This window comes from Panthera tigris, chromosome D1, assembly GCF_018350195.1.
Source record: "Panthera tigris isolate Pti1 chromosome D1, P.tigris_Pti1_mat1.1, whole genome shotgun sequence".
NCBI classification, from domain to species: Eukaryota; Metazoa; Chordata; class Mammalia; order Carnivora; family Felidae; genus Panthera; species Panthera tigris.
In genome coordinates, this window is record NC_056669.1 from 57,983,083 (window position 1) to 58,009,849 (window position 26,767).

Genomic DNA, 26,767 nt, shown 5'->3' on the forward strand with positions numbered 1-26,767 from the left:
GCTGTGCTACGGTTTCATCTATAGAATACAGAATATAAAGGGCTTACTTAGCACAGTGTGTGGAACAGAGCTCTCAATAAATATTGGATGGTTATGAATAACCAGAGAACCTCAGAAGGCAGGTCATCTCAGAGGTCAAGTGGACCAACCCACTCCCGGGGTAAGCATCCCCTGGCAGTCCTTGCTTGTATAACCCCAGGGCCCAGGAGCTCACCCCCTCCAATGGTACCATGGTAACTCCTTCCACAATGGGGCAGGTCTGCTTGGAAGAAAGCCCAAGATGGGCCGGGCCCCTCAGTCCCTAGGCAGCATTAGCACTGGATGCTGGTGACCTGGGGAAGGATCTTCCATCTCCCATTCTAAAAACCTTGGTCTCAGACCCTTCATGGGGCGATTCTCCAAGTGCAAGTTTGGAAGAGGCTTTCTAGGTGGCTCTCTTGTCCCCAGCCCAGGTGACCACCTCTGTCCCTCCCACTGTGTCTGGGATAACAACAGAGTAGCATTTGCCGGCAGCACTTTGTGCCTTTTCCATTTTCTCCTTTGGAAAACAAATGCGAAACCAGCTGGGTCTGACCTCCTCCCTACCCCACCCCCAACCCCTCTAGTCCCCCAGGGGCGGGAGGCCCTCTCTGCCTCCTCCCTGGACAACAGCCTGGTAGAGAACCCTGAGAGGAGGGGCCCTGTGAGCCCACTGTTGCCATGGCAATGGCAGCCCTGGAATTTGACCACTGGGGCCCAGGAGTGGGGGTGGGGAGTTGGTACAGGCCGTGTGGGGGCAGGGAGGAGGGTCCAGAGGCCCAAGATAGCCAAGAAGAGCAATGGCAGGGCAGGGGTCAGGGTCCCCTCCATGGCCTCAGTTTCCCCATCTGTAAAGGGGGAAGAGGTAAGGACCTCAAGCTCTTCCCTCCCAGCTCGAACCCAAACTGGAATCTGGGTGAGGGCCAGGGATGGCAGAAGCACACCAGGCAAGTCCAACTGCCCCTTTTGATGGATAGAGACCCCAGCGGACAGGGACTGACCCCAGGTCACACAGCAAATCCAGGGCAGTACCAGGAGTAGTCCCTAAGAGGGTGGTCTGTCCCTCTTTCTCCATTGGAGAGGACAAGGATGCCTGCTGCATGGTGGAGGGAAGAGGACCTCCATGATATGGCTACAGCTGGGCTGGGCCCCCAGTCCTCAGACAACTAACTGACAGTGTGCCTGCCCCAGCAACCCTCAGCATTCCTGGATCCGGAAGGCTGGCAGAGGGCCTGCCCCCCACCCCTGCCTGCAGTGCCAGGCTGCAGTAGGTATTTTTAAATGGGTGCCCGCCCCTCTCTGTCTTCCTGCCTGCCCACTCCAGGAACACTGTCAATTCTGCTGCCAGCCCCCCAACCCCCTCCACTTCAGCCCAGCCTCAGTGGGTGCTGGATCCATGGCCACCACCCTCTGTGCCCCTGCCTTCAGGACAGTCCTTCTTGCTGGCCATCTCCTCCCTCACAGTCAGCCCTGGGTTCAGGGTGATATCCAGGGCCCCTTCGGCTATACTCTAGGTATACTCGAGGCCCAGAGAGGGGATGGGACTTGTCCAATGTCATACAGCAGAGATGAGGCTTTGAGAATGCTATGGCACCAGCCTATGCCCCATCTCTGTCTATCACATTATACTCCTGTTGCCCCAAGCCTTTCTCACCACTCTGCCATTGACCTTCAATAGCTACAGCCTCCGGCCTTCACATCCACCTGGAAAAGATACTCCAGTTCTGGGAAGAAATAGAGTTGGAGCCATAACTCACACTACACACCAGGATAAATTCCAAATGGGTCAAAGATTTAAATGTAAAACAAAACAAGAAAAAATAAAACACCAGAGGAAAACATGGGGAAACTGCTTTATAACCTTGGAGTGGGAAAGGCCTTTCTAAATGTGACTCCAAATACAGAAGTCTTAAAATAAAAGCTTGATAAAGTAGACCACATAAAAACAAAACCTTCTGCATGGTAAAAATATACCATAAACAAAGTAAAAAATCAAGTGACAAATCTGGAAAAAATATCTACAACTCATAACCCAGAAAATAATAAACCCCTTAATACTAAGATTCCTAGAAATCGGTAAACAAAAGGCCAACAACCCAAGAGAAAAATGGGCAAAGGATATGAACAATTCATTGAAAGAGAATCCAAATGTCTCCTGGACATCTGGAAAGATGCTCAGCCTTACTGTAAGATAAATGCAAATTAAACTACCCTGAGATACCATTTCACCTCTCAGACTGGGAAAATACTGCAGGTCCCACTTGGTGAGGCTGTGGGGAAACAAGCTTCTTACTCTGGTAATGGACCCCTCTGTAAAGCATCAAAGTCATAACCATATACCTTTCATCCCAGCAATTCAACCCCTAAGAAATTGCTCTAAACATATGCCAGTTCAGGGGCACTTGGGTGTCTCGTTCGGTTAAGCGTCTGACTTCCTCTCAGGTCGTGATCTCATGGTTTGTTGGTTCAAACCTCACACTGGGCTCTGTGCTGACAGCTCAGAGCCTGGAGCCTGCTTTGGATTCTGTGTCTCCCTCTCTCTCTGCCCCTCCACTGCTCTCACTGTCTCTCAAAAATGAATACATGTTAAAAAAAATTTAGGGGCGCCTGGGTGGCTTGGTTGGGCGTCCAACTTTAGCTCAGGTCATGATCTCATGGCTCATGAGTTCGAGACCCACATTGGGCTTTGTGCTGACAGGTCAGAGCCTGGAGCCTGCTTCAGCTTCTGTGTCTCCCTCTCTCTCTGCCCTTCCCCCGCTCACTCGTGCGCGCGCTCTCTCTCTCTTTCTCTCTCAAAAAATAATAAAAATAAAAAATAAAAAAAACATTTAAACATATGCCAGTCCATGTACAAAATAAGCTCTGAAGAAGCTTGTTCACTGCAGCACTATTTGTAACAGGAAAAGACTGAAAATATCCTAAACATCCTTTAATGCGTGGCTAAATACAGATGTGGTAATCTGTGTGATGGGACACCACACAGCACAAGAAGAGACTGTGGAAGCTCTCAAAGCACTGATAAAGCAAGATCTGGGAAAAGATCTCATTAAGTAGACAATAGTGTGAACAGTGTGCCTCTTTCTGTGTGGAAAGTGAAGGAAAGACAGTGCATTTGCTGGTATTTGCATATAGAAGGATTCACAAGAACTAATAACGGGGTGTCCTGGGTGGGACAGGGTAGGTACTAGGCAGCTGGTGAGAAGCAGACTTTTTACCTTTTCTTAAACAAGTTTATGTCCTTATTTTGAGGGGAGAGGGGCAGAGAGAGAGGGAAAGAGAAAGAACCCCAAACCGTGGCAGCGTGGAGCCCAACGCAGGGCTCATGAGATCACAACCTGAGCCGAAATCAAGAGTCAGACGCTCAATCAACCGAGCCACCCAGGCGCCCTGACTTTTTACCCTTTTTGGTTTTTCTTAACCATGTTACTATATTATCTATTCAAAATATTAAATACCTACATTGAATTTTTAAAAACTTCACCTTACAATCTGGCACCTGCTGCCTGCTCCAGGCTCCAGGGTCAGCTTTGAACAGCCTTTGCAACCCTCATCTTCCTTCTCATCCATCAAAAGCTTAGCTTTGGCCTTTTTCTCAGAAACTGTCCCTTCTGTACACCCCCTCCAGAGTGTGGACTTTCTGGGCTCCCCCAGCCTCTGGGCAGCAGCCTCTGATCACCCCTGGGCACTGCCCTGTGTTTCCAGCCTACGCACAGGACCAGGTCCCAACGGGGCTCCCGGTGACTAAAAACAAGATGAAAGAAGTGGTTTGCTCTGGGACGCTGCGTTGGAAGCCTTTGTCTCTGCTTTCTCTCTTCAGTTTCCCAGGCGGTCTCCTCTTGCACAATTCCCGTGTCACCTGTGGTCTCATACAGGACACGTTCCCTGCCCACCTTGCAGCCAGAGAGGAAGCCCCTAGCCCTTTCTGCAGAGAACTGGCAAATTGCTCCTTTAGCGCCCCCACGCCTCCTCAGGTTGAGTGACGTCAGGGCTAGGCTTCCACCCAGCCAAAGCTTGGAAATGAGGCCCCAGCCTAGATGAAGGACTTGGGGCTAGAACTTGCTGGGCAACCCTGGCAATCTTGTCTCTCTCTGGGCCATAGATACTGACTGTAAAGTGAGATCATCCATAGGCAACTTTATAGCAGGGTGGGAATTTCTGCCAGGGAGAATCCAGCAGATTCCCAAGCCCACAGACCCCCACCCCACCTCCACAAAGCCCCTTAGCTCTTTTCCTATGGCAGCTGCCTGGGGGGGATGTTTTGAGCCTCTCCCAGGGAACTCAGCATGTCCCCTTCCCCCACAGATGACTCTCTAGGCTATTCTTGGTGATCCGATCCACTTCTCCCCATCCCTGGGGCCCTTCCTCAGCCAGGCCAGGCCAGGCCACCTTCTCTCTCCTTCCAACTTTATGATTTCCCACTGATCCCCTGTGGTCAGTGGTCCAGCCCAGCCACCACAGTCATTATCACATTTAATTTTCACAAAAACCCTATAATGAACATCATCATCATCATCCCCATTTTACAGGAGCATAAACTGAGTCACAGAGGGATTAAGTACTTGCTCACAGTCATATAGCTAAGAGGAAGAGCAGGCTTTGAACTTAAGCCATCTGGCTCCAATCTATTCTAACCATTTGTACCAACACAGCTGGATGTAGGATCAAGTGTAAGCACTCAGGTTGACCACAAACACTCTGGATGAACTGGCCCTTGCTGACCCATCAGCATCAAGTCAAATTCTACCCACCTGTATCATACTCTGGTTGCATGATGCTCATGCCATAGTAATTCCTCCAACCCATCACACTCTTACACACCAGGCCTTGGCATATGCTGGTCTCTGCGAGGTGCATCATCCTGTCTTTATGCTTGGCAATTTCTGACTCATCCAATGTTTTTGATGGCCAAAGAAGTGGAAGCCTAAGCTGTGTAGCAGGCCAGGTAGGCTAGTGCCTGAGATGGGCCAAGCCTGGTTTCTGAAGGGCCTTGGATCTGCCAGGCTCAGAGCTCAGGCTTTCTCCTGCCAATGTCCGTTCACATTTCCTTTTATTCTGAGCTCTGGGGGAATCTTTCCAATTCTAACCTAAATTACCTGCCCGCTGCCTCCCCCTGTCCCCAGTCAGTGATGGAGCTGAGCCAGACAGCATTCCCATACTGGGATCATGGCTAGCTGCTAACTCCTACCCCCCTCAAAGGGCCTGTACCTTCCCAGGCAGCAGCAGTCAACAATCAGGGTCTTCCCACCATCCAAAAGGTCATCTTCCCCATCAGGTAGAGCCCAGCTCTACAGGCCCCTGTTGGGGGACATTGCCTGCTCATAGGAGCCCCAAGGTGGGGTGCTCCATCATCCTGGATACTTCTGGAAACATGGTCCCAACAGGGTTTGTTCCTTCCCTGGGGAGCTTGGCTGGGCTGAACTTCTGAGCCGGAGGAGGCTCCCTGAAGGGAGAGGCTTGTCCTGCTTGCAACCCCTATGCCAAGGCCCATCTGCCCCAAACAGAGGCAGCCTCTGCCTAAGTCCTAGGGGGCTCCATGGAAGTACATGGAGGGAGACGTGATCAAGAGGGCAGACATGCCCCCACCTTCACTTAAATCAACCAGGTTCCAAGCTGACCTGTCCTATAGAAGAAAGGTTTCCACTATTCCTAAGAGTTTGGAAATACTTCCCGGAGATGAACCCCAGACTTTCAAGTCTGGCCTTCTAGACTCCCCAGGACCCACCTGACTTCTCCACAAATCAGGAGCTTCCATGGCACCCTAGACACACCATTCCGTCACAGGCCTCTCTACCTTCCTGGTTCTCTCTGACTGGAAGGCCTGGCCTCGTTTCTGCCAGTCAGTCCTGCTGGTTCTTCAAGGCTCCAGCCACATTAGCCTCCCTGACCCTCACCCACCTTGGCCTCCTTCTGATCCTCAGTTCTCAGACAAGTCTCCCCACCTCTTCCTGGGGTAGGAACCTCTTTCTGTTTGTCCTATAGCCCACATGCTAACCCTGCCCATGTAGGTACCAGTGGGTGACAATGGAAATGAATTTTAAAGGTTACCCTGGGCTCTCCACACACATTACCCAGGCTGATTCCAGAGTTAATTACCAGGGCTAATTAGAAAAACCGGGGAAGCTGTGTAGTCAGCTCAGTTACTCCACCAGTGACAGTGAGCATGTGGGTCCTCCCCCTGGGAATAAGGTCCCACTCCAGGCAGAAAGTGGGCTGAGGCCCTCTCCCCATTCACCTGGTTCTGGCATCCACTGCACAACCCAGCTCACACGTTGGGCACTCAGGGGTTTCGGTGCAGAGATGAATTGCTCCGTCTGCATCTCTCCAAAGGGATAATGACTATTTACATTACTTGTTAAGCTGACATCTGGCTGCCCGTATCTACTCCAACTTTGCTGTCATCAAAGCTTGCTCCAGGGAACGTATGAGAGGTTCTCAGGCTGGGTCCTCACTGCTGATATCTGCATAAATGTCTTTGGGAATACAGAAGTCTGCTAGGAATTGAAAAGAAATGTGTGTGTGTGTGTGTGTGTGTGTGTGCGCGCGCGCGCACACACGTATGCCTACGTGTTGTGTACCTCTGCTTTGCCGATGCTGGTATAGGTGGGGGTCTACAGTCAACTCACCCCATGGCATGTGAATTGTTTGTGATCCTTCTAAACTGCAGGATCTGCCAGGATTCCTCTCTCATTTCCACCCCAAGCTCAGGGTCCAACGCTGGGTGGTTCTTCTCCAGCACCCATGGCCCAGGCTTGGCCACATGGAAGGTGGCCCTATGACTCAGGGGAGGAGGTCACAGTGCTGCCTGAGGCCCAAGAGTTAAACTCATGGGACAGGGCTCAGGGCTAGGGGCCCAGAGGGAGACGGGGGTGGGGGGAGGCGGCCTGGGCTGGCTGCGGGTCCGGGCCTCTCTGGGCTCTTTGTCCAAATATGGAAGGTTTTTTTGTCTCCATTTGAGTCACGCCGGCCATGGCCCAAGAGATCTGCTTTCCAGATACTGCAGGCGGGACCGCGCCAGCACTGCCTGGCCTGCCCCTACCCACCCCTCCTTCCCCTGCCTGTTGCTCATCTCAGCGCCCTTCCAACCCAGAGCTTTCTCTACAAGCAGGGAGCCCAGCACCTACCTCAGCTGCACTCCAGCACCAAGAGAAAGGTCTCTGGGCAGGTGGTGGGAGGAAATACTCATTCCCTCTGCCTGCCCATCACCTCCTCTTGCACCCCAAGGGGCCCTCATATGCAAGTAAGCCATTCAACTAGTATTTACTGAGCAACCACTATGTGCTAGTTCCTGGGGCTAGGACTGTGTGCTGCAAATCCAGTCAGTGGGTTTCCTATGTGCAAAGAGGAATCTACTCTCTCCTCCCACATAGTCACCTTGGTGATGGCACCACTGCCCACCCAGGCAGTCCTGACAGCCAGGAGCCTGGGTGACGTTCATGGATCCTGGAACCTGATTGTCTGGGTTTCAACAACAATTCCCCACTTAGCTTCCCTAACCCAGGCAAAGTACTTTATCATGCTTTGCCTCAGGCTCATCTAGAAACAAGGATGATAGCACCTCCCCACAGGTAGTTGTGAGATTGAATGAGTGAATGCATGGAAAGTGCTCAGACCAGTGCCTGGCACACAGGAAGAGCTTGACAAGCTTTGCTACCACTACCTGTGACTCCTCAGCCATGAGTCGCGCCATATTCAGTCAAATACCGTGGGCTCGACCTCCTAAGACTTTCCATCCACTTCCTCCTTGATCTCCCTGCTAAATTAGTCAAAATTCACTCCTGCAGCATTGGAGTGAGGCCAGGCTAGCCTCCAGTACCACCATGTCTCTCCTTCTGAGCTCTGTGACCTGAGCTAGGAACCTCACCTTTGCTGGGCCTCAGTGTCTAGTTCCCCCCTCCCACCCCAACTCAGTACTGGCTTGGGATAGCACCCTTTGCCCATCTGCTGGCTCTCACCTGCCTGGATGCTCAGGCCTGTGATCCCTGGGGCAGAGCCAAAACAGGGCTGGATCTAGGGGGTGGGAAGAGCTCAGAGTAGCCTGGGAACTCCCCAAGGGCAGGGCCCAGCTCTTCTCCTCCTGCCTTCCCCACTCTCTCCATGACATTTATTTAATAAATGTGTTTTGATGCCCCGTGTGCCAGGAACAGGAGGGTTTGGCAAGAGTGGAGCCACCTGACCAGAACCATGCACTGGGTTACGGGATGAACCAGGGGCTCCACCCACATCTCTCCACCCCAGAACCTTTGAGTTCTTTCGTTCGCCCCCCCCCACCCCGCCCCACCCAGAAGAAAGGGGTTGCAATATCTGTGAGTGGAGCCGGGGGTGGTTCCTGATACTTAGGCTGGGATGCCAAGAGGACACCTCCCTATTCAAGGCCCTCTTCTGAAGGCCTGGTCCTGGCCAGGGGCCTCTGTCTGGCTCGGTCAGAGGCAGGGAGATATAGAGAAGAGACACAGCCAGAAGGGGCGAGGCTGGGGGAGGAAGGCAGGGAGAAGGACAGAGAAGGGAGGAGAGAAGAAAGCCCAGAACTCCAGTAAGGGAAAGGCCTGATGTAAGAAGTGGACAAGGGAGGAGGTCCTCCACAGCCCAGGCCCTGGGTCCAGGTGAAGAGGTGGGGCAGGCAGGATAAGGGCTTGCCCCGCCCTCCTCCCTCCATCCCCCCCCCCTCCCCCCCCATCTCCTCCTCTAGCCTTGGGGCCAGGCCCAGGACTATTTTTAGTGCGGGGCTGAATTTAGCTGTTCCCTCGGAAATTCCTCACCCGCCCCAGGCAACGCCCCCGCTGGCCTTGGGGAGAAGCCTGAAAGCTCTGGTCCAGGAGGAGGGGAAAAGAGACCCAGGCGCAGCAAGGAGCTAGAAGGGTACTTAGGCATCTGGTGAAGAAACAGGCTCAGATCAGGCCCCAAATCTGAGTTACTCCTCTCCCTACAGCCTGCCCTATTCTCCACGAAGGCCTCTAGGACTGCAGGGCCACAGAACAGCACTTGTCTTGGAGTCTGGTACAAATATCACAAGGATACTTTGTCTCTGACTGTAGGCCCCACTGTAAGCACTGCTAGCAAGATGGCCTGCCTGTCCACACACCAGTTGCTCTACTGCCAGCTCCCGAGAGCCTGCACAGTCCAGAGCTTTCCTGGACTCCACCACATCTAGGATTCCCACTTGACAGATGGGGAGACTGAGGCTGAGTGACTGGTCTTGGGTCATAGCTAGCAAGGCAGCACAGGCCTGCCCCTTCTCCCCATCCCCCCAAGCTCCCTACCCAGGCCACTCCCAGAAGGAGTGGGATTGGGGGTGTAGCCTGAAGCTCTGCTGTTCTCTGGTGACCCCACTGAGAAGCAGGCACTTCCGCTGCAGCAGGAGGGACTGAAGTTAGATAGGACACCTATGGGGCACAGCGGCAAAGACCTGAGCTGGCTCAGAGCCCCCTTACCCTTCTACAAATGCAGAGGAATGGTCTGCTCTGCTCAGAGGACCCTGCATTCTGTTCCACTGCCACATTCTCTAACTCAAATAAGGGAGATGGGCCCCACTACCCCCCCCACCCCAGTTTCTAATAGGGCCCCTGAGCCTAAATTTAAATTGCCAGATTTTACCTCCAAATTATCTCCCTAGTCATCCTTTTCTCTCCATCCCTACATCACCTGTACCCCTTAGCTTGGGCTTCTCATCACCTGCTTTCTCCAGTCCATAACCAGAGGATGTTTTTTAATGTGTCCATCTGGCACTGCTCCTCCTTAGCTCCTAAGCTTTCATGGTTCCCCACTGCCCACAGGACAAAGCCCAGGTCATTTAATTTGGCACTAAAGGCCTTCAACCTGGCTCTTGTACACACAGCCTTTCCCTGTGTGCTCTGGTCAGAGACCTTTCTGCAGACATGTATCGAGGCTTCTTTTTCCTGCCTCATTTAGTCCAACTCCCTAAAATGCCAAGTGAGCCATGCCACCCTCCCCCTCAAGAATTCCCAGTGCCCCCTTACACCCAGCGATCCAAGTTTGGGGTTGGAACAGCAGTGAGGTGCACAGGGCAGATTGCTGCTCCTGGTCTACTATGGCTCAACCTTGGACAAGACCCCTCCCCTTGCTGGGCCTCAGTTTCCTGTCACCTCTGAATAATGCTAGGGTAAGGGATGGTTAGAAGACATCGCTGGTTTCTAAAGATCCTTCCAGGCAGACCTCCTGGCATTGAGGGCCCTGTCCCTATTCTTCTTCTTCCTGCCTCCTAGCCTACCAAGAAGTTGGACATCTCACCACTATGCCCCACACCAAGGAGACAGGGAGAGACAGAGGGGAACAGTGAGGAACCAGAAGTGAGACTTCAGTAACACAGGCAGCCAAGAAAGATGGAGTCAGTATGATTTTTGAGGGGCCGCGGGGGGGGGGTGCGGGGGGGAAGGGTCCCTTCCTGTCCTACCACCCCTTCCCTTCCACATCTGCTCCTTGACCTTCAGTGCCCTGTCCTGGGAAAGGACTGGATGTTTGTTCAAGGGGGCTCAGGGGGAGGGGTCTTAACAGTCCCAGAAGGCCAGACTGTGAGGCTGGCTGGCAGCCAGGACCACCCCCCCCCTCCTCCAAGCCTGCCTCCCTCCCTCCTGCTCCATGCTGCTCTGGGGCAGGGCCTGCTCACCCCCTGGGAACCAATAAACAGGAAACAGACACCAACCTGGTGCTTGCTCCCTCAGCCTGGCCCCCTCCAACACAGTTCCCCTACTGGCCCAGGACCTGCCCCGCCTCTCCTTGGCCCCAGAATCTCAGAACCAAGAAGTAACCATCTCAAATGTACAAACAAAATCAAGCTAAGAGGTATGGACTCCTGGAAAAAAACAGAATCCTTCATCCTGAAACCACAAGATTCTACACTCTTAACTGGCAATCTCAAAAGCACATGCCCTTAAAGTGGCCACAGTTCTGAGAGCTTCTAAATCTAGGGTCCTGGACTGACAGGGCAGGCAACTAAGGCTCAGAGCTGAGATACAATGACTTGTTAGTTTTCACCCAATGAGTGAGTTAGAGTCAACTCTGACATGTCAACCCTTATCAGTCCAACCCCAAAGCCCACCAGGCACATAGACCCTCAGACCCCCTGGCTTGGAAGGGCTGTGAACCCTCCTTCAGAGGCAGGTTCAAATGGGTCTGGGGCTCTGACCAGAGAGGGCTCTGGCTCTGTTAGGCCTCCCAGTTTGGGGCTGGTGGTAACAAAAGAAGAGGGGGAGCTGGACTCCACCCAAATGCCCAGCCCCTCTCTCTCTGCCCACCTGCCCCCTCCAAAGTCCCAGGCTACTGGGCCACTGACCCTACCCAGTCAGGACCCTACCTGCTCTCCTGTCCAGAGCTCTGTCCTCTGCTTCACAGCTGGAAAGAGATGCTGAGCATTCCGGAGTCAATGTCTATTAGAATCTTAGAATCCTAACATTTGAGCCTCTCAGTCATGAGGGAAGGAACTAACACTTCTTGAGCACCTACTATGTGTTAAGCCTTCTTGGCATGATTTCATTTAATCTCAACAATAATCCTTGGGGGAGTGAGGGGGCAATGCAGAGGAGTCTGTAAATGCTTGCCCTGGGTCTCAAAGCCAGCCTGGGGGATGAAAGGATCTGGGCAGTGCTCCTTACCCTCCACATACCATGTTCTGGGAAGCACCTCGGCCTCTCAGGCCATGAAGGAACCTGACAGATCCTCTGGTCCAACAGCACCAGGTCACCAATCCCCAACATGGAGCTCCTGGCACATGAGGTGAGGGAGCTCTTCCTCATCCAAGGTCACTTAGAGCAGCCTGACAGAGATGTAATTCCCACTCCCTCCCTAGACCCTCAACTTCCCTCTTTGCCTTGCCTCTAAATCCTCTGCTAACTGCCCTTCTTGGAAGCTGCTTCATCCCAATTTTTAGTCAGCAAGCTCAGGGCCAGCAACCCCTAAAAACCAAGCCCATCCATAAGTGACCCACTTTTGTCCCTCTCCCACCAGGCCAGTGCTCAGCCAACCTCTCGACCCCACCCACCTCAGGGGACTAGCACCCTTGTTGAAAAGCGTTGGTAAGCAGGGATGATGTCCCAGCTTTCCCTGTGTGTCCCTACTGTCCATTAAGGGTCTCAACAATTGACTGCAAAATGAATGAATGACAATTGACAAATGAACATCGGAAGAAATGAATGTACAATAGATGTAGTGGGCCTGTGTTCAGAGGCTCTGCCTCATGCCCAGCACCTAGGGGGGATTTGGTCTCAGGAACCAACAGCCTGGCCCCTCTGTCCACCTGTTGTGGGCAGAATAATGACTCCCAAAGATGTCCATGTCCTAATCCTTGGAACCTGTGAATATGTTACCTGTCAGAGCAAAAGGGATTTTGTAGATGCGATTAAGGATTTTGAGATGAGGAAATTCTTCTGCATGATCTAAGTGGGCCGAAAGTAATCACCAGTGTCCTTATGAGAGTAAGGCAGGAGGTATAGAGTGAGAGAAAGATTTGAAGGTGTGATGCTTCTGGCTTTGAAGAAGGAGGAAGGGGCCACAAGACAAGAAATTCCAGCAGACACGATAAGCTGCAAAAGGCAAGGAAATGGGTTTTCCCCTAAAGCTTCTAGAAGAAACACAGCCTTATTAACACCTTAATTTTTAGCCCAGTGAAACCCATTTCTTCTGACCTCCAGGACTGTAAGATAATATTTGTATCATTTTGAGCACTAAATGTGTAGTAATTTGCCACAGCAGCAACAGGAAACCAATATACCACCTGTCTGCCAGCCTAGACTGGAATCAGCTCATGTCCCTCTGACCTCAGGTGCCTGTGTAGATTCCGCACGCACTCTCTCCCTGCCTAGGGAGAGTCTCAGAGCCCAGGGACGGCCCCATGCCCTGGACCAACTTTTAAAATCCTGGCAGCAACAGCATCACCCCAGACTAAGCCCCCCAGTTTGCCACAAGTGTGGGGAGAGCCTCATCTGTGTGTGTGGCGGAGCCTGGAACGGCAGCTGGTGGCAAGGAAAAAGGCTTGGGGGCTGGACCTGGTGAGGCCCAGCCCCACTTAGCCTCAGTCTCCTCAGCAGCCTAATGGCACTTCAGTCTACAAACTGGGATCTACTGAGGAAAGCTATTGCCCCTGCCAACAGCCCTGTGGGGAGGTTTTATCCTTGTGCCCAAGAGCATGGAGGAATCTGTGGCTCTGGTAGGAAGGGACTTATTTAAGGCCACACACCAGGAAAATGGAGAGGCTAAGACCAGAATCCATCTCCTGACCCCTAGTGCAGCCTCTATGTGCTACCAAGTCATTCCTGGTGACCTCCCACAGCTACTGGAGGGGGAGGTCATAGATGCCCCTCTTGGAGCTCAGATACCCTGGCTGGGGCTCCAGGCCCCTGCATGTCATGGGCTGGGGCTCACTCACTGCCCAGGGCCCAGCAGCCTGGCAGTTTTCCTCTGCCTCAGTCCACCCCTGGAATGCCCCAGAGGCTTAGGGTGGAAGTGGGGGGAGAGGATCAACTCCCATGGCGGGGGCATTGGCTCCAATAGGCTCTTGCTTCCCAGGAGACCCAGAGCCCCTGTTTTAGGGCCTGCCAGCAAGGCGCCAGGCTGCCTGGGCACATTTCCCAATAAGTACGCCAGGGCTTCAAGCCTTTCTGGGAAACATGGGCTCCCCCTTCCCCCACCCTAACACAGCCATTCCAGCCAACTCTGCTCAGTGGGAACTCTGTGGGGCCAACGTATGGCCTGGGAGTCAGGATACCTGGGGCCAAATCCCATACTTGAGCCACAGGGCATTTAGGCAAACCTCTGTCCACTCTGGGCCTGCTTCTTCATCCATATATTGGGACCATGGCAATGCCCACCTAGCTGGAGGACCAGATGGGGTGGCATGAGCTCCCGGTCTCAGGAAAATGCAAGCTGGAGCTGATGGGTGTCATGGTGGCTGTAGAGGAGACACCAGTGGGATATGGCACTGTGGCTGTCCTCACTACGGCCCTGTGGTGGTTCCCCTCTCCTGTGTTTTGAACCAAGCCAATGTAGGTCTGCAGGGGGCAGTCAGTGCAGCCTACAGCCCCAGTACACCCTGGGGACTTTATCAACTTCCCCCTCCCCACCCTAATCAACCCCTCACACACTGCCCAGCAATGGGTGCCACAGTAGCTCTGTGTTCACTTTGAACGCTGGGATCCAGTCCCTCACAAAACCCTTTGGGCTGCAGCAGAAACCCACTACCCCACCACCTCTGTCCCAGCCTAAGCCACCATCAGCTCTCACCCAGATATTCCAGTGGCCTCCTTACTGGCCTCCCTGCTTCCACCGTGGGCCCCGACAGAGCAGCCAGAGCAGACCTGTGAAAGCCTAAGTCGGATCAGGTCACTGCTCTACTCACAACCTTCCCAAAGTGCCTGCCCTGGCTCACTTCGAGTAAATGCTGAAGTCCTCCTATTGGCCTATGAGATCTACCTCAACCCTGACCCACTTCCACCCTCCCTGACCTCTCTGACCTCATCTCCTACTTTGCTCCATCCACACAGTCCTCTGGATAACTTCTCAAACACGCTTCTGCCTCAGGGCTTTTGCACTTGCTGTTCTCTGCCCAGAATGTACTTTCCCTGAGATGGCTAGCTGGTCTGCCCAGAATGTTCTTTCCCTGAGACGGCTAGCTGGTTTGCTCTCTCACTTCCTCCAGGCCTCTGCTCAAATCTCACTTCCTGAGAGAGGCTTTCCCAGACTTCTTGATCTAAAATAGTACCCTCTCGGGGCGCCTGGGTGGCTCAGTCAGTTAAGCATCTGACTTCAGCTCAGGTCATGATCTCAGTCTGTGAGTTCGAGTCTCGCATCGTGCTGACAGCTCAGATCCTGGAGCCTGCTTCGGTTTCTATGTCTCCCTCTCTCTCTGCCCCTCCCCTGCTCATGCTCTGTCTCTGTCTCAAAAATCAATAAAATATTTTTTAAAAAATTGAAATAGTACCTTCTCCCTGTCATTCTCTGCTCCCTTAACCTACTTTATTTTGCTCCCCAGCCCCTAGTGAGGTCTCCTCACTAGTCTGGAAGCTCCATGAGGCCAGGATTTTGTTTTGTTTCTACTGTGTCCTCAGGGCCCCGGAGGGTGCCTGGTATGTCTAGGAGCTCAGTAAGTATTTGTTAAAGGGATGAATGCATTGCTCTATCATGGGTCACCCAAGTCTCTGATAGAAACTCCTACCACACACAACCTGTCATGTCTTTCCTGTCTCCTAGACTTTGCTCATCACTGTGCCCTTCTCCTCCTAGAACCCCTCCCTCTCTTCTCTGGCTATACAGATTCTTCCAGTTTTCAAGGCCAGGCTCCAGGCATAGCCACCTCTAAGAAGTCTCCCCTGCCAGCCCCCAGACCAGTTCTTCAACATCCTTCAGTCCCTTAAGTCTGCTTTTAGATTCTGAATGGTCTGAGTGTCTGGTTCCCCAGGACTGGGGGTGCCTCCACCCCATCGTGGGGCAGCATGTATAGCCTGAGATCACAGATGGAAAGGAATGAAGCAGGAAGGGCAAGTCCCTACACTGGGAGGGTGCTGGGGACAGAGCCTCCCAAACCCAACTGGTCCTGGAAATGTGGGGCTGAAAAATGTCAGACTCAACCCTGGTCCATCCCCCAACTCTTCCATTCTTAGTGGGGGACCCATTCCTGGACTGTACTCCCTCCGATAGTCCAGGGCCCTTAGGAAGGAGTCGGCCGGGCGGTGGGGGGGGGGGGGGGGGAGTTGGGGGTGGGAGAGGGGGGAATAAACAGAAGAAAGGGACCGCCCTCTGCCTGCCCTCCCCATCCCACTCTCCTCTGGGTGAAAGACATTTAATTATAGATATTTGGTATCGCTCAGAACTCCAAATGTCCTAATTGCCTCCCCTCCCAGAACCAGTTTCCATGGAAAAATCACAGCAAAGAGCCAAGGAGGGAAAAGGGAGAACTCCCACCCCCATGGGTTCCCTGCCAAGGGGACACAGAGAGAAGGAAGGTGATGAAGGGCTGCAGCCGGGCAAGTCAGACAAGCCGGGGTGAGGTGGCGGGGGAGGCATGTCTGTTGGGGCAGGGGTTTGGTGCTTGGGCCCAGCTGTGGCTTGCCTTGCCATGTGACCTTAGACCCAGTGTTCTCAGAACTGAGTCTCAAAGTTCGTTCCACTCCACCTCCAGGTCCCAGTGAATTAAATAACCACCGGGAAGGTGTTCAGGCTATTAGGGTTATGCAGGTGACACGCCCCAGGTACCCCCCCCTGACTGTACGCCCCTTACTCAGATGGCAGGCCAGTCCCACCAAGAAACAGGGATCCCTTTGGCTCCTTCACCTCTAAGACACTGACATTCTAGGACTCGGTGGGAATCTAACAGTCTGCAATTCAAAGAATCCAGCACTGGAAGATTCTCACAGTTTCCACATCTGAAGAATGAAACATTCCGAGTATCTGGCATATAGTAAGCACTTAATAAATGTTAGCCACTGTTAACTGCTAGTCCAGTATGCTAAAATTCTGTGAGTCAATCCATCTAGGATTCTGAGACACAAGTCGTTTCCTGTTTCTGGGCTATAGTTGTCACATTTGTCAAATGTGTTCAGGTATCAGTACCTGAGGGGAGAAAGTTGGGCTACAAGACTCAGTACTTGAAGGCCAGGGTAGGGGAAGCACTGGAGTGAAGAGTCTGATCATCCAGGCTATTGTGGGTGTAAGTGGAAATGACAAGGGGTGTGGCAGGGCAGGGCACGGAGGCTCCAACAGCTCTGCCTGCTCCCAGCAGATACGCAAGCAGGTGTTCAGAGAACAAAATGACCACGAGTTATTCCTCATTCCCTGGGCTCCTAGGCTCTCACAGCTGTTGCACAGAGCTTTCTTTCTCTTCCAGCAACACTCCAACACTTCCTGTTTCCCTTGACCACTCTGCAGGCTGTCTTCCCTACAGAGCTTCGAGACCACGCAGTCTAACATCCCACTGTACAGATGGGAAAATCGAGGCCAAGATGACTGTCCACATCTCAGAGCAAGTTAGAGGCTGAGCCAGGCCTGGTACCCAGGCCACCTGCTCCCAATAGGGATATGCCATGCAGAGGGCAAATAGAGACTCTGGGCTGGGAGAGACCTGAGTTTGAGGGACTCCTCAAAGCCTGGGTTGGGTCAGGGGCCACCTCTGCCCCCCAGGGACTCTCCTGTTAGCCCCTGGCTGGGTTCAGCCTAGTTTCTGCCTCATCAGCAAAGTGTGAAAGCCTCTTCTCTTCCCTTCTTATTCTGGAGCTCACACCACACCATCCCCACCCACAGCCCAGGGAGCGTGACTGGAGCCCCAGGCCTGAAACAAGGGAACATTGTCTCTTCCGTGGAGGCCAGTAGGAGGGGGTGAACAGCTGCTCCCCATCTTCCTGGAGGCAGAAGGAAGGGGATAGCAGAAGGGATTGAGGCTAGCAGATAGGAGAACCTCCAGGCTTTATGAAGAGGTTGGGGAATTAGGGGATGGTGAATCTCTTTTGAACCAAATTCAAGTCTACCAGGTTATACTGAGGCTCAGAGTGCCCAGCCCTGTGCTCAAAAACCAGTAGGGGGCAGGGAGGAAGGGCCAGGCTGGTCACTGAGAAGAGCTGCGGGCATGGCAGAGGGGGGAGTGGGGCCTGTTTTTTCCCTCTCTCCTGCCCCAGGGAGGAAGTGATCACACCAGCCACTCACCGTATAATAGCCTGCCAGAAACCATTACCCTCATTGCCCCCATTTTACAGAAGGGGAAAGTGAGGTATAGAGCAGGGGTGTGACTGATCCTAGCCCACATGGGATCTGGAGCCTAGGCTCAAACTCTGCTCTTCCAAAGACAGTCTCACTCATTCTCTCCTCTACAAGGCAAGAGGGGACATCAAGCTGGGTGTACAAAAGTGGGAGGGCTAGAGTAGGTGAAGCTTTGGAGGCCCGAGAGAGGCTCTGTGTTGGACAGGGAGAAGCCTGTGTTATGGACAGACATGGTGGTGGAGGGGGCTAAGCTTCTTGCTGAAGTTGGGTGGGACAGGCAAACAATATGAAGGAAGGCAGGCCAAAAGCCACCTGTTCTGCAAAAACTCCCATCTCCTCTCTGGGTCTTAATGCTTCTTCTCAGGAGCATCTCCCCCACCCCCACCCCCACCAATTTCCCTGAGTCCCTTGGTTCATTTCTGCCTTCTTCCCTAATTTAGCCTTCAAGGCTCCCAGAGGAGATAATTATATGGGAAAGGCAGCTGGGGAGGGGGCCTGGGCAGGAGCTGCCCTTGCTCATGCCCTCCCCCACCCCTATGTTCCAAAGACAGCTGGCTCTGAAATTAGGGGCATCAGAGCTGTCCTACCAGGCTCCCTTTTCCCCACTCCCTGCCTGCTGGCTCTCTCTGTGGTCTCTGTGAGAGACACCAGAGCCAGGACCAGGGGGAAACAGAGACAAGGAAAGAGAAACAAAGAAAGAGTTCAGAGGGGCCGTGAGAGTGCTGGGAACTGGGAGTGACCAAATTAGTCCAGGGTTTAGGGTTTCCAGGCTCTTCACACAGGCCCACAACACAGTGGGAATGCAGGCCATGGTTGAAATAACCCTGAGCCATCCCCACACTAGGCCCAGAACCCAACACCCAGAATCTAGCTTCTAAGTCAGATGCCAGGGCATCATGACACCTAGAACTTATCTAAACCCACAGCCAAAACTCCAGGGACATCTGAAGGCAGAAGGAGAGCCCTCAGAAAGATTGAGTCCCCAGGGCTTGGGGTCTGGCAGAGGAAGGGGGAAGCATTTCAGTCACCAGAAAGGGGGTGGGGTGGGAGAGATGAGAGCTGGCAGGATGGTGGAACAGTGCTCCCACCCTGACCCAGAGAGGCAGCCCTGCCTGTGGGGGCTGAAACCACTCCCAAACTCTCTCAAGGCCCCTGTCTGCAGAGCTTCAGCAGCCTTTTCTCTGTCCCTGCCCTCCCCTACAAGCCCCCACTCTAATCAGAAGAGGTTCTGGCAGACCACAGGCACCAAGAGGGCCTCAACTCCAACCTATGAACTGTCAAATTTGTGCAGCACCAGCTGGATGGAGGCAAGTAGCACCTTGTCCACAATCCGTGATTTTACAGATGGAGAGGTTGAGTCACAGAGAAAGGCCAGGGCCACCAGTGTACTTTATGGAATCTTCTTTGCTCCTCCATCAGTAATGCCTGTACCTCTCCAATTCTCCCAGGCCCAGGAACAAACCCACATTTTGATCTGCCACAGAAGAACCACATGAGGAAGTACAGACCTATGTCAGCTGTGGGCCCCAAACCCTAACATCCTAGAAAGGGGCTGGCCGATAGGGCAGTAAGACTCAGGAAAGACTCTCACACCTCCTTGGGTATTTATAAAAAAGAATCAGACAGGAATCTCTAAAACCAATCCCTGAGAAATAACTAAGGACTAGATGAAACCTTTTGTAATTATCACCAAGAATACCTCGAAGCAGACAAGAACTTTTGACATCAGCACCCGCACAAGCCTTTGGGGCTTGAGTAGACAGGAGCCCTGTGTCATTAACATTCTTAAAACTATCTGGGCACTTCCAGGACCAGAGAAGCCCCCTTAGACCTGGGCACCTACCTAATGAGCACACTCAAAAGGCTCCTGTGTGAGTCAGTGCATATGGCCCTTCTCTGGCCCCACCCCTAAAGCCCCCCACGAAGGACTCACCACCTGTGGCTTGCTGCAGCACTTGCTGGCTGGGACAGGCTCATCTGGAGCCCTGGCTGCCTCAGGGGACTTGGCCTCAGCAGAGGGCGGTACAACAGGGGTCAAGCAAGGCATATCCACCGGTACTGGGGCAGGAACCTCACCAGGGTGGAGGGTCAGCATATACTGCTTAGTGACATCCTCGAGTGATGGTGCCTGCAATGTGGAGTGGGCTCTGGCAGGGAAGCCCATGGGCTCTGGCACAGCCACAGGGGGGCCAACGGAAGTCGGTGGCTCAGGTACCACAATAGGTGTGAAGGTGGCGGGCACACTCGCGTGGCGAACGTGTTTGGAGGACAGTCGGGCCCGAGACAGGCTGTTAGTCTGGTCCTCATTGCCTTCCTCTCTCTGTAGTTCCTGATGACTGCTCCGGGCTGGGCGTTTCTTGGAACCACGTCGGATGAGCCGTGGGGACAGAACATCAGCCAGTTTAGGGTCAAGGTGGAAGTCACGGTGGGCAGTGGAGGAGGCAGGTGGGGTCTTGAGTAGGGCCCTTTCAGACTGCGCCCGGCCCCTGGCAGGACTGGGCTCTTCTGGTTCTGCCTGCCGCTCTGCAAGAATGGGCTCACTGCTAGACGGAGGCAGCATGGGTTCAACTTCTCGGATGGGCTCCCCTCCAGGGCCCTCAAATCCAGGCCCAGCCAGCTCCCCACGGCGGCTGGGGTCACTCAGAGATTTCTTCTTGGGGGCTTTGCCAGCAACCCTGTCATCTGCCACACACCCCAAGGCACCAGGCCCCTGAACAATACTCTGAATAACTTCCTGGTAACCCTTGCTCTCTTCACTGCCCACAGACCAGTCACTGTGGCCACTGGTCAAGCCCTCATCCACAGGTGGGGTCGCCGGAAGTCCTGTCTTGGGGCTCAGTGAGCCCAAAAGGTTGCTATCCACGGAGAACCCAGAGGGCTCCTCAGAGGTGGCAGCCCGGTGGCGCTGTGGAATTGGGTCACTCAGAGACCTGTAGGCCTCCCCGGCCTCTCCATTGCTCAGTTCAGTCCCACCAGGGCCTGAAGGTGGGATTTTCCGTCTCCGGCGGAGGGCACCTGGTGTGGGAGGGGTATCAGGGGACACTAGGGCCCACCCTCCCAGACTATCTTCAGCCCCAGGGCCATGGTGGTTGGTCTGGGCTGAGGATGAAGAAAGGGGTCGCCACAGCCCTGTGGTACCCAGGCTGCAAAAAGCTGAAACAGGAGGCTCAGGGTCTGCCCCAATGCCCTCATCTGTCAGGCTAGACTCAGGGCCAGAGAGCTCCTCCTGGGACCGCTGCCCTTGGGTCATGTCTCCCGCCCAGTCAGGGCTTCCAGGGGGGATATCACTTCCATCATCCTGCTGGGCACCCATTCGCTGGATCTTCTCAAAAACCTGACGGGCCTCTTGCACATACTGATCTTGGACAACCAGGGGCAGTGGGTCCTCCTCGGCACTTGGGCCTGCCAGCAGGAGCTCCGAGGAGCTGGGCTTCAGGGCACTGGTGCGGGATAGGCGGCGGGCCACAGGCTTCTCAGAGCAGGTAAAAGACTTTGCCCTCCGCAGAGTGGCCGTCAAGTCTTTGAGTGTGGGCCGGGTGCCAGGTGACGCTGCGGATGGGCCAGGCATGGGCCCAAGTTGTCCGCAGGGGCCACTTGCTGCTGGTGAGTCTCTGCCATCCAAGGGGCTGCTCCCAAGATCATTGGGGCGCCCACCGGGTTTTCGGACCCTCAGCTCTGAAAGGTCGGAGCGAAGGAAACTAAGCAGCGTCAGGGTCTCGGAGGCGATATCTGGATTCGACAGGGACTTCCGCTGCCGACTCTTGTCCAACTCCAATCCTCCATCTCGCAATGCCCTCGTGGTGCCCACAGGTCCCTTGGTGCGGGTTCGAGGCTGGGGCCTTAGGAGGAGACCTTCTCCAGCTCCAAAGCTAGGCGAGCGATACATGCCCCAGCCCCCAGAACCCCGACTAGCCCATGGGTCCTCATCCTTGAGGGTCTCCGTGCTGGAATAACGGCTGCTACCACGGGAGCCTGCTGGGCTGGCTAGGTATGCGGGAAAGCTCACCTTGGCCACGCGGAAAGCTCCCCCCACAGTGTCAGACATGGGCCGGAGTCCCTCCTGAGGACCTGGTACACAGGGAGGCGAGCCAGTACCCCACTCCCGGGGTCCTTCTTCACTAGGGGCTCTTGGAGATTTGGAGGGCTCAGGACTCCTGGCTCCCCCTGCTGAGTCCATGCTGCCAAGATTTAACCCATAACTGTGTGGCCTACAGTCCTTATCCAAGAAGGAGCTTCCAGGCCTGGGTCCCGGCCTCCCTTCCCAGCGGTGGCCACCCTCACCGTCTTGGTCCTCCTCACTGCCCGAGGAGTGGCCTCCGTGGTAGGCCGGACTCTGAGCCCCGGGCGGCGGCGGCGGCGGGACCTCCTCTTCCTCCTCGCTGGAGCTGGCAGCCCGGCTGCGGCTGACAGGATAGGAGGAGGCGATGGAGGAGGAGCAGGAGCAGGAGGCCCGGGCCCCGGCCTGCGGTTGGGAGAAGCTATGCCAAGAATGTAAACCATCCGCCGGACGCTGCGCCCGCTCCTGTTGCTGCTGCTGCTGCTGCCGCTGCCTCCTCCCCTCGGTCCCTGGGCCGGGCAGCGGCCGCGCGGAACGCAGGCCAGCCAGGGGGAAGCACGTCCGAGGAGGTGGCGTCGGTGGCTGCCGGGGCTCCCGAGCCGGAGGCTCCCACACGGCACCGTCGGGGCTGGGCGTTCCCGAGGCCTCAGAGTCAGCACTGGGCCGCCTGGAGCCAGGGCCTCCGAAGAGCTTGCGCATCTCGGTGACGCTGGGCCAGGCCCCGCGCGCGGCACCCTCCGCCGCTTCTTCCGCGGCCCCGGGGGAGACGCCCCCGTCTCGGGCCCCTGAGTGGTCGTCGTCCAGGCGCGGCGCGTCGAAGCGCCGGGAGAGCTGGCGCACGGACGGCGAGAGGCTGCGGAGCGGGCGCGGCTGCGCGGGGGCGGCCGGGGGCCCCGACGCCAGTTTGGACACGCGCCGGGAGGGCTGGCCCGGGACGGTCGCGGCCGGCCGGCACGAGGCGCGGCGCCGCAGCCCGGGGGTGTCCGTGGCCTCCTCCCTCGGTCCGGGCCCGCCGCTCCAGCGTTCGAGCAGCTTGAACGAGACGCTGCGATAGAGCGGGGGCCGGGGCGCCCCGTCCGCCATGGTGGCAGCACTCACTCTGGGGGGGCTGGCCTCGGGGAGCCGTGGCCAACCCCCCCCCCCACGCCCTCGCCGCGAAAGGAGCGCAGCAGCCGGGGTCCGAAGGCCTGGGTTCTGCAGCAGCAGTGTGAGGGGGTTTGCGGGGAGAGGGCGCAGAGACCCAAGCAGAGGTTTATCTGCTGCGGCTCAAGTTTCTGAGGCCGCGGGCGGCATCTGCTCCATCCAGCGCGGTCCCTCCCGCCTCAGCGCCGACCCCCAGGACCGGCCCCCTCCTCGGCCGGTGCGATTCGGAGCATCGCGGCCCGGCCCGGTCCGGGCAGGATCCCAGTGCTCTGCTCCTCGGCTCCGTGCCCGCCAGCCGGCCTGCCTGCCTCCCCTCGCGCTCCCGCTCCGGCTCCCGCTCCCTCCCTCTTGGCTGCTAGCTCCTCGCTCCCTTTTGTTGCAAATAAACTTTGTGGCTGAGGAAAGGGGGCGGGAGGCGGGGCCTCGCGCCCAAAAGAGGGGGTGGGCTCCGGTCGCGCGCGAGGCTGGGAATCGGGAGTTAGGGGGGAGGGAATCGGGGAGGAGCTGAAAGAGAAGACTGCTTGAGCACTTGCAGACCGAAGTAACCCTCTAGAGGAGCCCCTCTGGAACCCAGCAGGCCGAACTGCCCCGCCAAGGACTCCCTCCGGCACGCGAAAGCTCTCAGTGTGGTCAGATCCTCTGACATACAGCCGGGGCTGCGCCCCCACTGCGGTTCAGACGCTTTTGTGTGGTAACATCTTCTGCTCAAAGAAACCCCAACATGGCAACTTCCGACCCATAAACTGGTACACACCGACATTCAGGTACACCCAGAAACTCTTCCAGGTGGAAGGGGGCGGGACTCGCCGCCAGGGGGAGCAGTAGGCGCCACAGGAGACCTGGGCGCTAGCCGCTGCCCGCCCCACCCCTCACCCAGCCCAGGCCACGCCCCCCACCGGGCCCTTCTCTGTGAATCCCACTCTCCCAGAGAGCCCGTCCAGCCTCCCTTGCCCCCAAACGCCCCGCCCCTCTTACCTCTGCTGCCAGTCCAGCTCTGACCCTCCCACGCCGCTCCAGGTGCCCCACCCTCTGTGGCCACGCCCCCATCCCCCTCACGTTTCCAGCTGCCCACCCCTAGGCACGGCCCTCCACCTGCCCCCGCCGTCTCAGAGGCCCCTGTCCTCGCTGCTCCGCCCTGTGCCCCGCCCCCTCCTCTTGAGCTCCGTGATACGTGGCTCTTACGCCCTCTACCGGTCAGATTCTCCCTTTCCCCCCCCCCCCCCCCCCCCAACAAAGTACAGGACAGGTAAAGGTAAAGCGGTACCCATCACCAAAAATGGGAGTTTGGAAGACTTCATTTCCTTTACTTCTTTTCAGTCCTTTCCTAATCCCTTCAGCCGTTTCAAACCTAGTCCCTTCGCAAAGTCCCTTCTGCTTCACACGCAAAAGGAGTTTCAACGGAAACGCCCTTGACTTGCCACTGCCAAACGAACACGACTACCTGTAGCCCTCCGCCCTCCTAACAGAGGGTGTGGGTCGCCTCTCCTGCTTCAAGCTGATCCAACCCTTGAGCTCCCCTTCCACCTCCGCCCTTGTCCGGCAAGTCTCTCATTGTACTGGGTACTGGGGTCTTCCCCACCCCCGCCTGCTTCTGCTATGTGCTATTCATCCTCAGGGCCCAGCTTAAAATGCAAGGAAGCTCCTCAACATTTGAATGAACAAATGAGAGTTTATTTGTTCATAAACAATAACATGGGTTATTGTTGGATGTATGGGTAATATTATTTCATTCTTTTTTTTTTAATTTTTTTTTAACGTTTATTTTTAAGACAGAGAGAGACACAGCATGAACGGGGGAGGGGCAGAGAGAGAGGGAGACACAGAATCGGAAGCAAGCTCCAGGCTCCGAGCCATCAGCCCAGAGCCCGACGTGGGGGGGGGGGGGGGGCTCGAACTCTTGGACCGCGAGATCGTGACCTGAGCTGAAGTCGGACGCTTAACCGACTGAGTCACCCAGGCGCCCCTATTTCATTCTTTTTATTTAATCCTCGAACCACCCTGGAGGGAGAAAATATTTCCTCTCTATTGGTCATGAAGGAGATGTAATTTTGACCACTGTCAAAGTCAGGAAATGGCAGTGCCTGGTATGACTCAAATTCAGATTTGAGGAGCTTTAAATGCCATGCTCCTCCAGTCTTCACCGGTCTCAGATCCCTGATAAAGAGGAGGGTTCTCTCTCCTTGAGCCCCCAGCAGTCTCTTCCTCCTTCTTGGGCCTGGGCTCACCTGCCCCAGGAACAGAGGATAGTCTGGTCTGACTCATGCTCTCCTCAGCAAAAGAGGGCTGGGCCTGACTAGGCTGGCAGGCCCTGGAAGCAGGAGGCCCTGGCCCAGATGAGAGGTGCAAGGAGGGGCATAGAGCAGGATGGCAGTCAGGGATTGACTCGGTTGAGGGAAATCTCTGTAGGGAGGATGCTCTTCCTCTTTGAGTTGAGACTAGCCTCCTATAAGTTCCTCACCTCAGCCTTGTCTCAGCTCTGCCTCAAAAGGACCTCTGTCCTTCACTGGGGAATTGATGGCAAGGAAGAGAATCCTGCCTGGCCTAGTGCCTCTCTACCCTTGCCTTGCTGTGTGACTTTGGATATATGCTTACACTTTTCTGGGCCTCAGCTGCCTCATCTGAAAAGTGAGGAGTGGGTCTAGAGTTCCCCAAGAGTGCCTCTCTGACTCTATTTGAAGTCAAATTCTTGTTTCCTCTGAAATACTTTTCTACTCTTTGGGGAAAGTTTTGTTATGGTGGGGGAGACCCTCATCCTGACAGACACTGCTCTCTTCCAAAAACAATGGTCCCTACCATCTGAAATTTGTACTTTGCCAAACTTTTTCACATCCTGTCATATTTTGTCTTCACATCACTTCTGGAATAGAAGTTTATATTCCCATATCACAGATGGGCAAACTGATGGAGAGATGCAGAGACTCAGGTCACCTCAGCATCCTGAAGCTTGGCCTTGAGGTAGGCTGACTGAGGCCTTTGGATCAGGAATCCCCTTGGTGAGGGGTGAGGAGGGTGTTTAAGGATCTAGGCTGGGCCACCACCCAGTGGCACACTCACCCAGTCAGAGAGTGGCTTGGCTGCTTCCAGCACCTCACGAATCCTCCTAGCCTCAGTACCTTCTGATTCATGATGAGACAAAGTCATCTTCCAGGTACAGAGGGTGCCTGGGTGTTTTTAGCCCTTCAAAGACTCATCTAGGAGGTTGCTGGGAACACTGGGCACCAGGGTGGAGAGGGGAACATTTCTGGGAGTCTAGAGCTGGGCCCAATGCAGGCACCCTCACAAATGTGCCAGATGACCCTCAGCAGGTCACTCCCTTCCTCTGGGCCTCAAGCCCCTCACCTATGAAAGGAGAATGAAAACATTAACCCATCTACCTATAAGTCATGGTGCCCAGCAAGATCAGGGCTATAAAACCCTTGAAGAAATCAAGATAGGAAGGTTGTGATGGTCACAGTCATGGCCAGTGATGGCCCTTGGGTACTTAAGAGGGAGAAAGATAAGGAGTGAGAGGACCTCAAGAAGAAATGCCCTCCAGGGGCCACCTGGGTGGCTCAGTTGGTTAAGCGTCTGCCTTAGGCTCAGGCCATGATCTCACTGTTCATGGGTTCGAGCCCCATATTGGGCTCTCTGCTGTCGCTGTGGAGCCTGCTTTTGATCCTCTGTCTCCCTCTCTCTCCTTTCCCTTTCCCCCACTCCCCTGTTCGTCTCTCTCTCTGTGTCTTTTTCAAAAATAAACATAAAAAAAAAAAAAAGAGAGAGAGAGAGAAAGAAAGAAAAAGAAGAAGCAATAACCTCCAGGAAGGAACTGTCTTAGGGGGAATCTGACTCCTGAGTCCATTCCCAAGTCAATTAGAA

General features: G+C 54.9%; 1 protein-coding gene across 2 annotated transcripts in view; it reads right to left on the reverse strand.

Annotated features, from left to right (window-relative positions):
- ARHGEF17 (Rho guanine nucleotide exchange factor 17) overlaps nucleotides 1–23,243 on the reverse strand; it is a 58,193-nt gene extending 34,950 nt beyond the window's left edge. The window contains exon 1 of one of the 2 annotated variants that reach the window (XM_042958366.1): nucleotides 19,646–23,243. In XM_042958366.1, the coding sequence (XP_042814300.1) occupies nucleotides 19,646–22,852 (3,207 nt within the window). In that variant the 5' untranslated portion in view covers nucleotides 22,853–23,243. The remainder of the gene's footprint in view (nucleotides 1–19,645) is intronic. The other variant, XM_042958367.1, reaches the window with a different exon arrangement.
- Nucleotides 23,244–26,767: the final 3,524 nt, after the last annotated feature.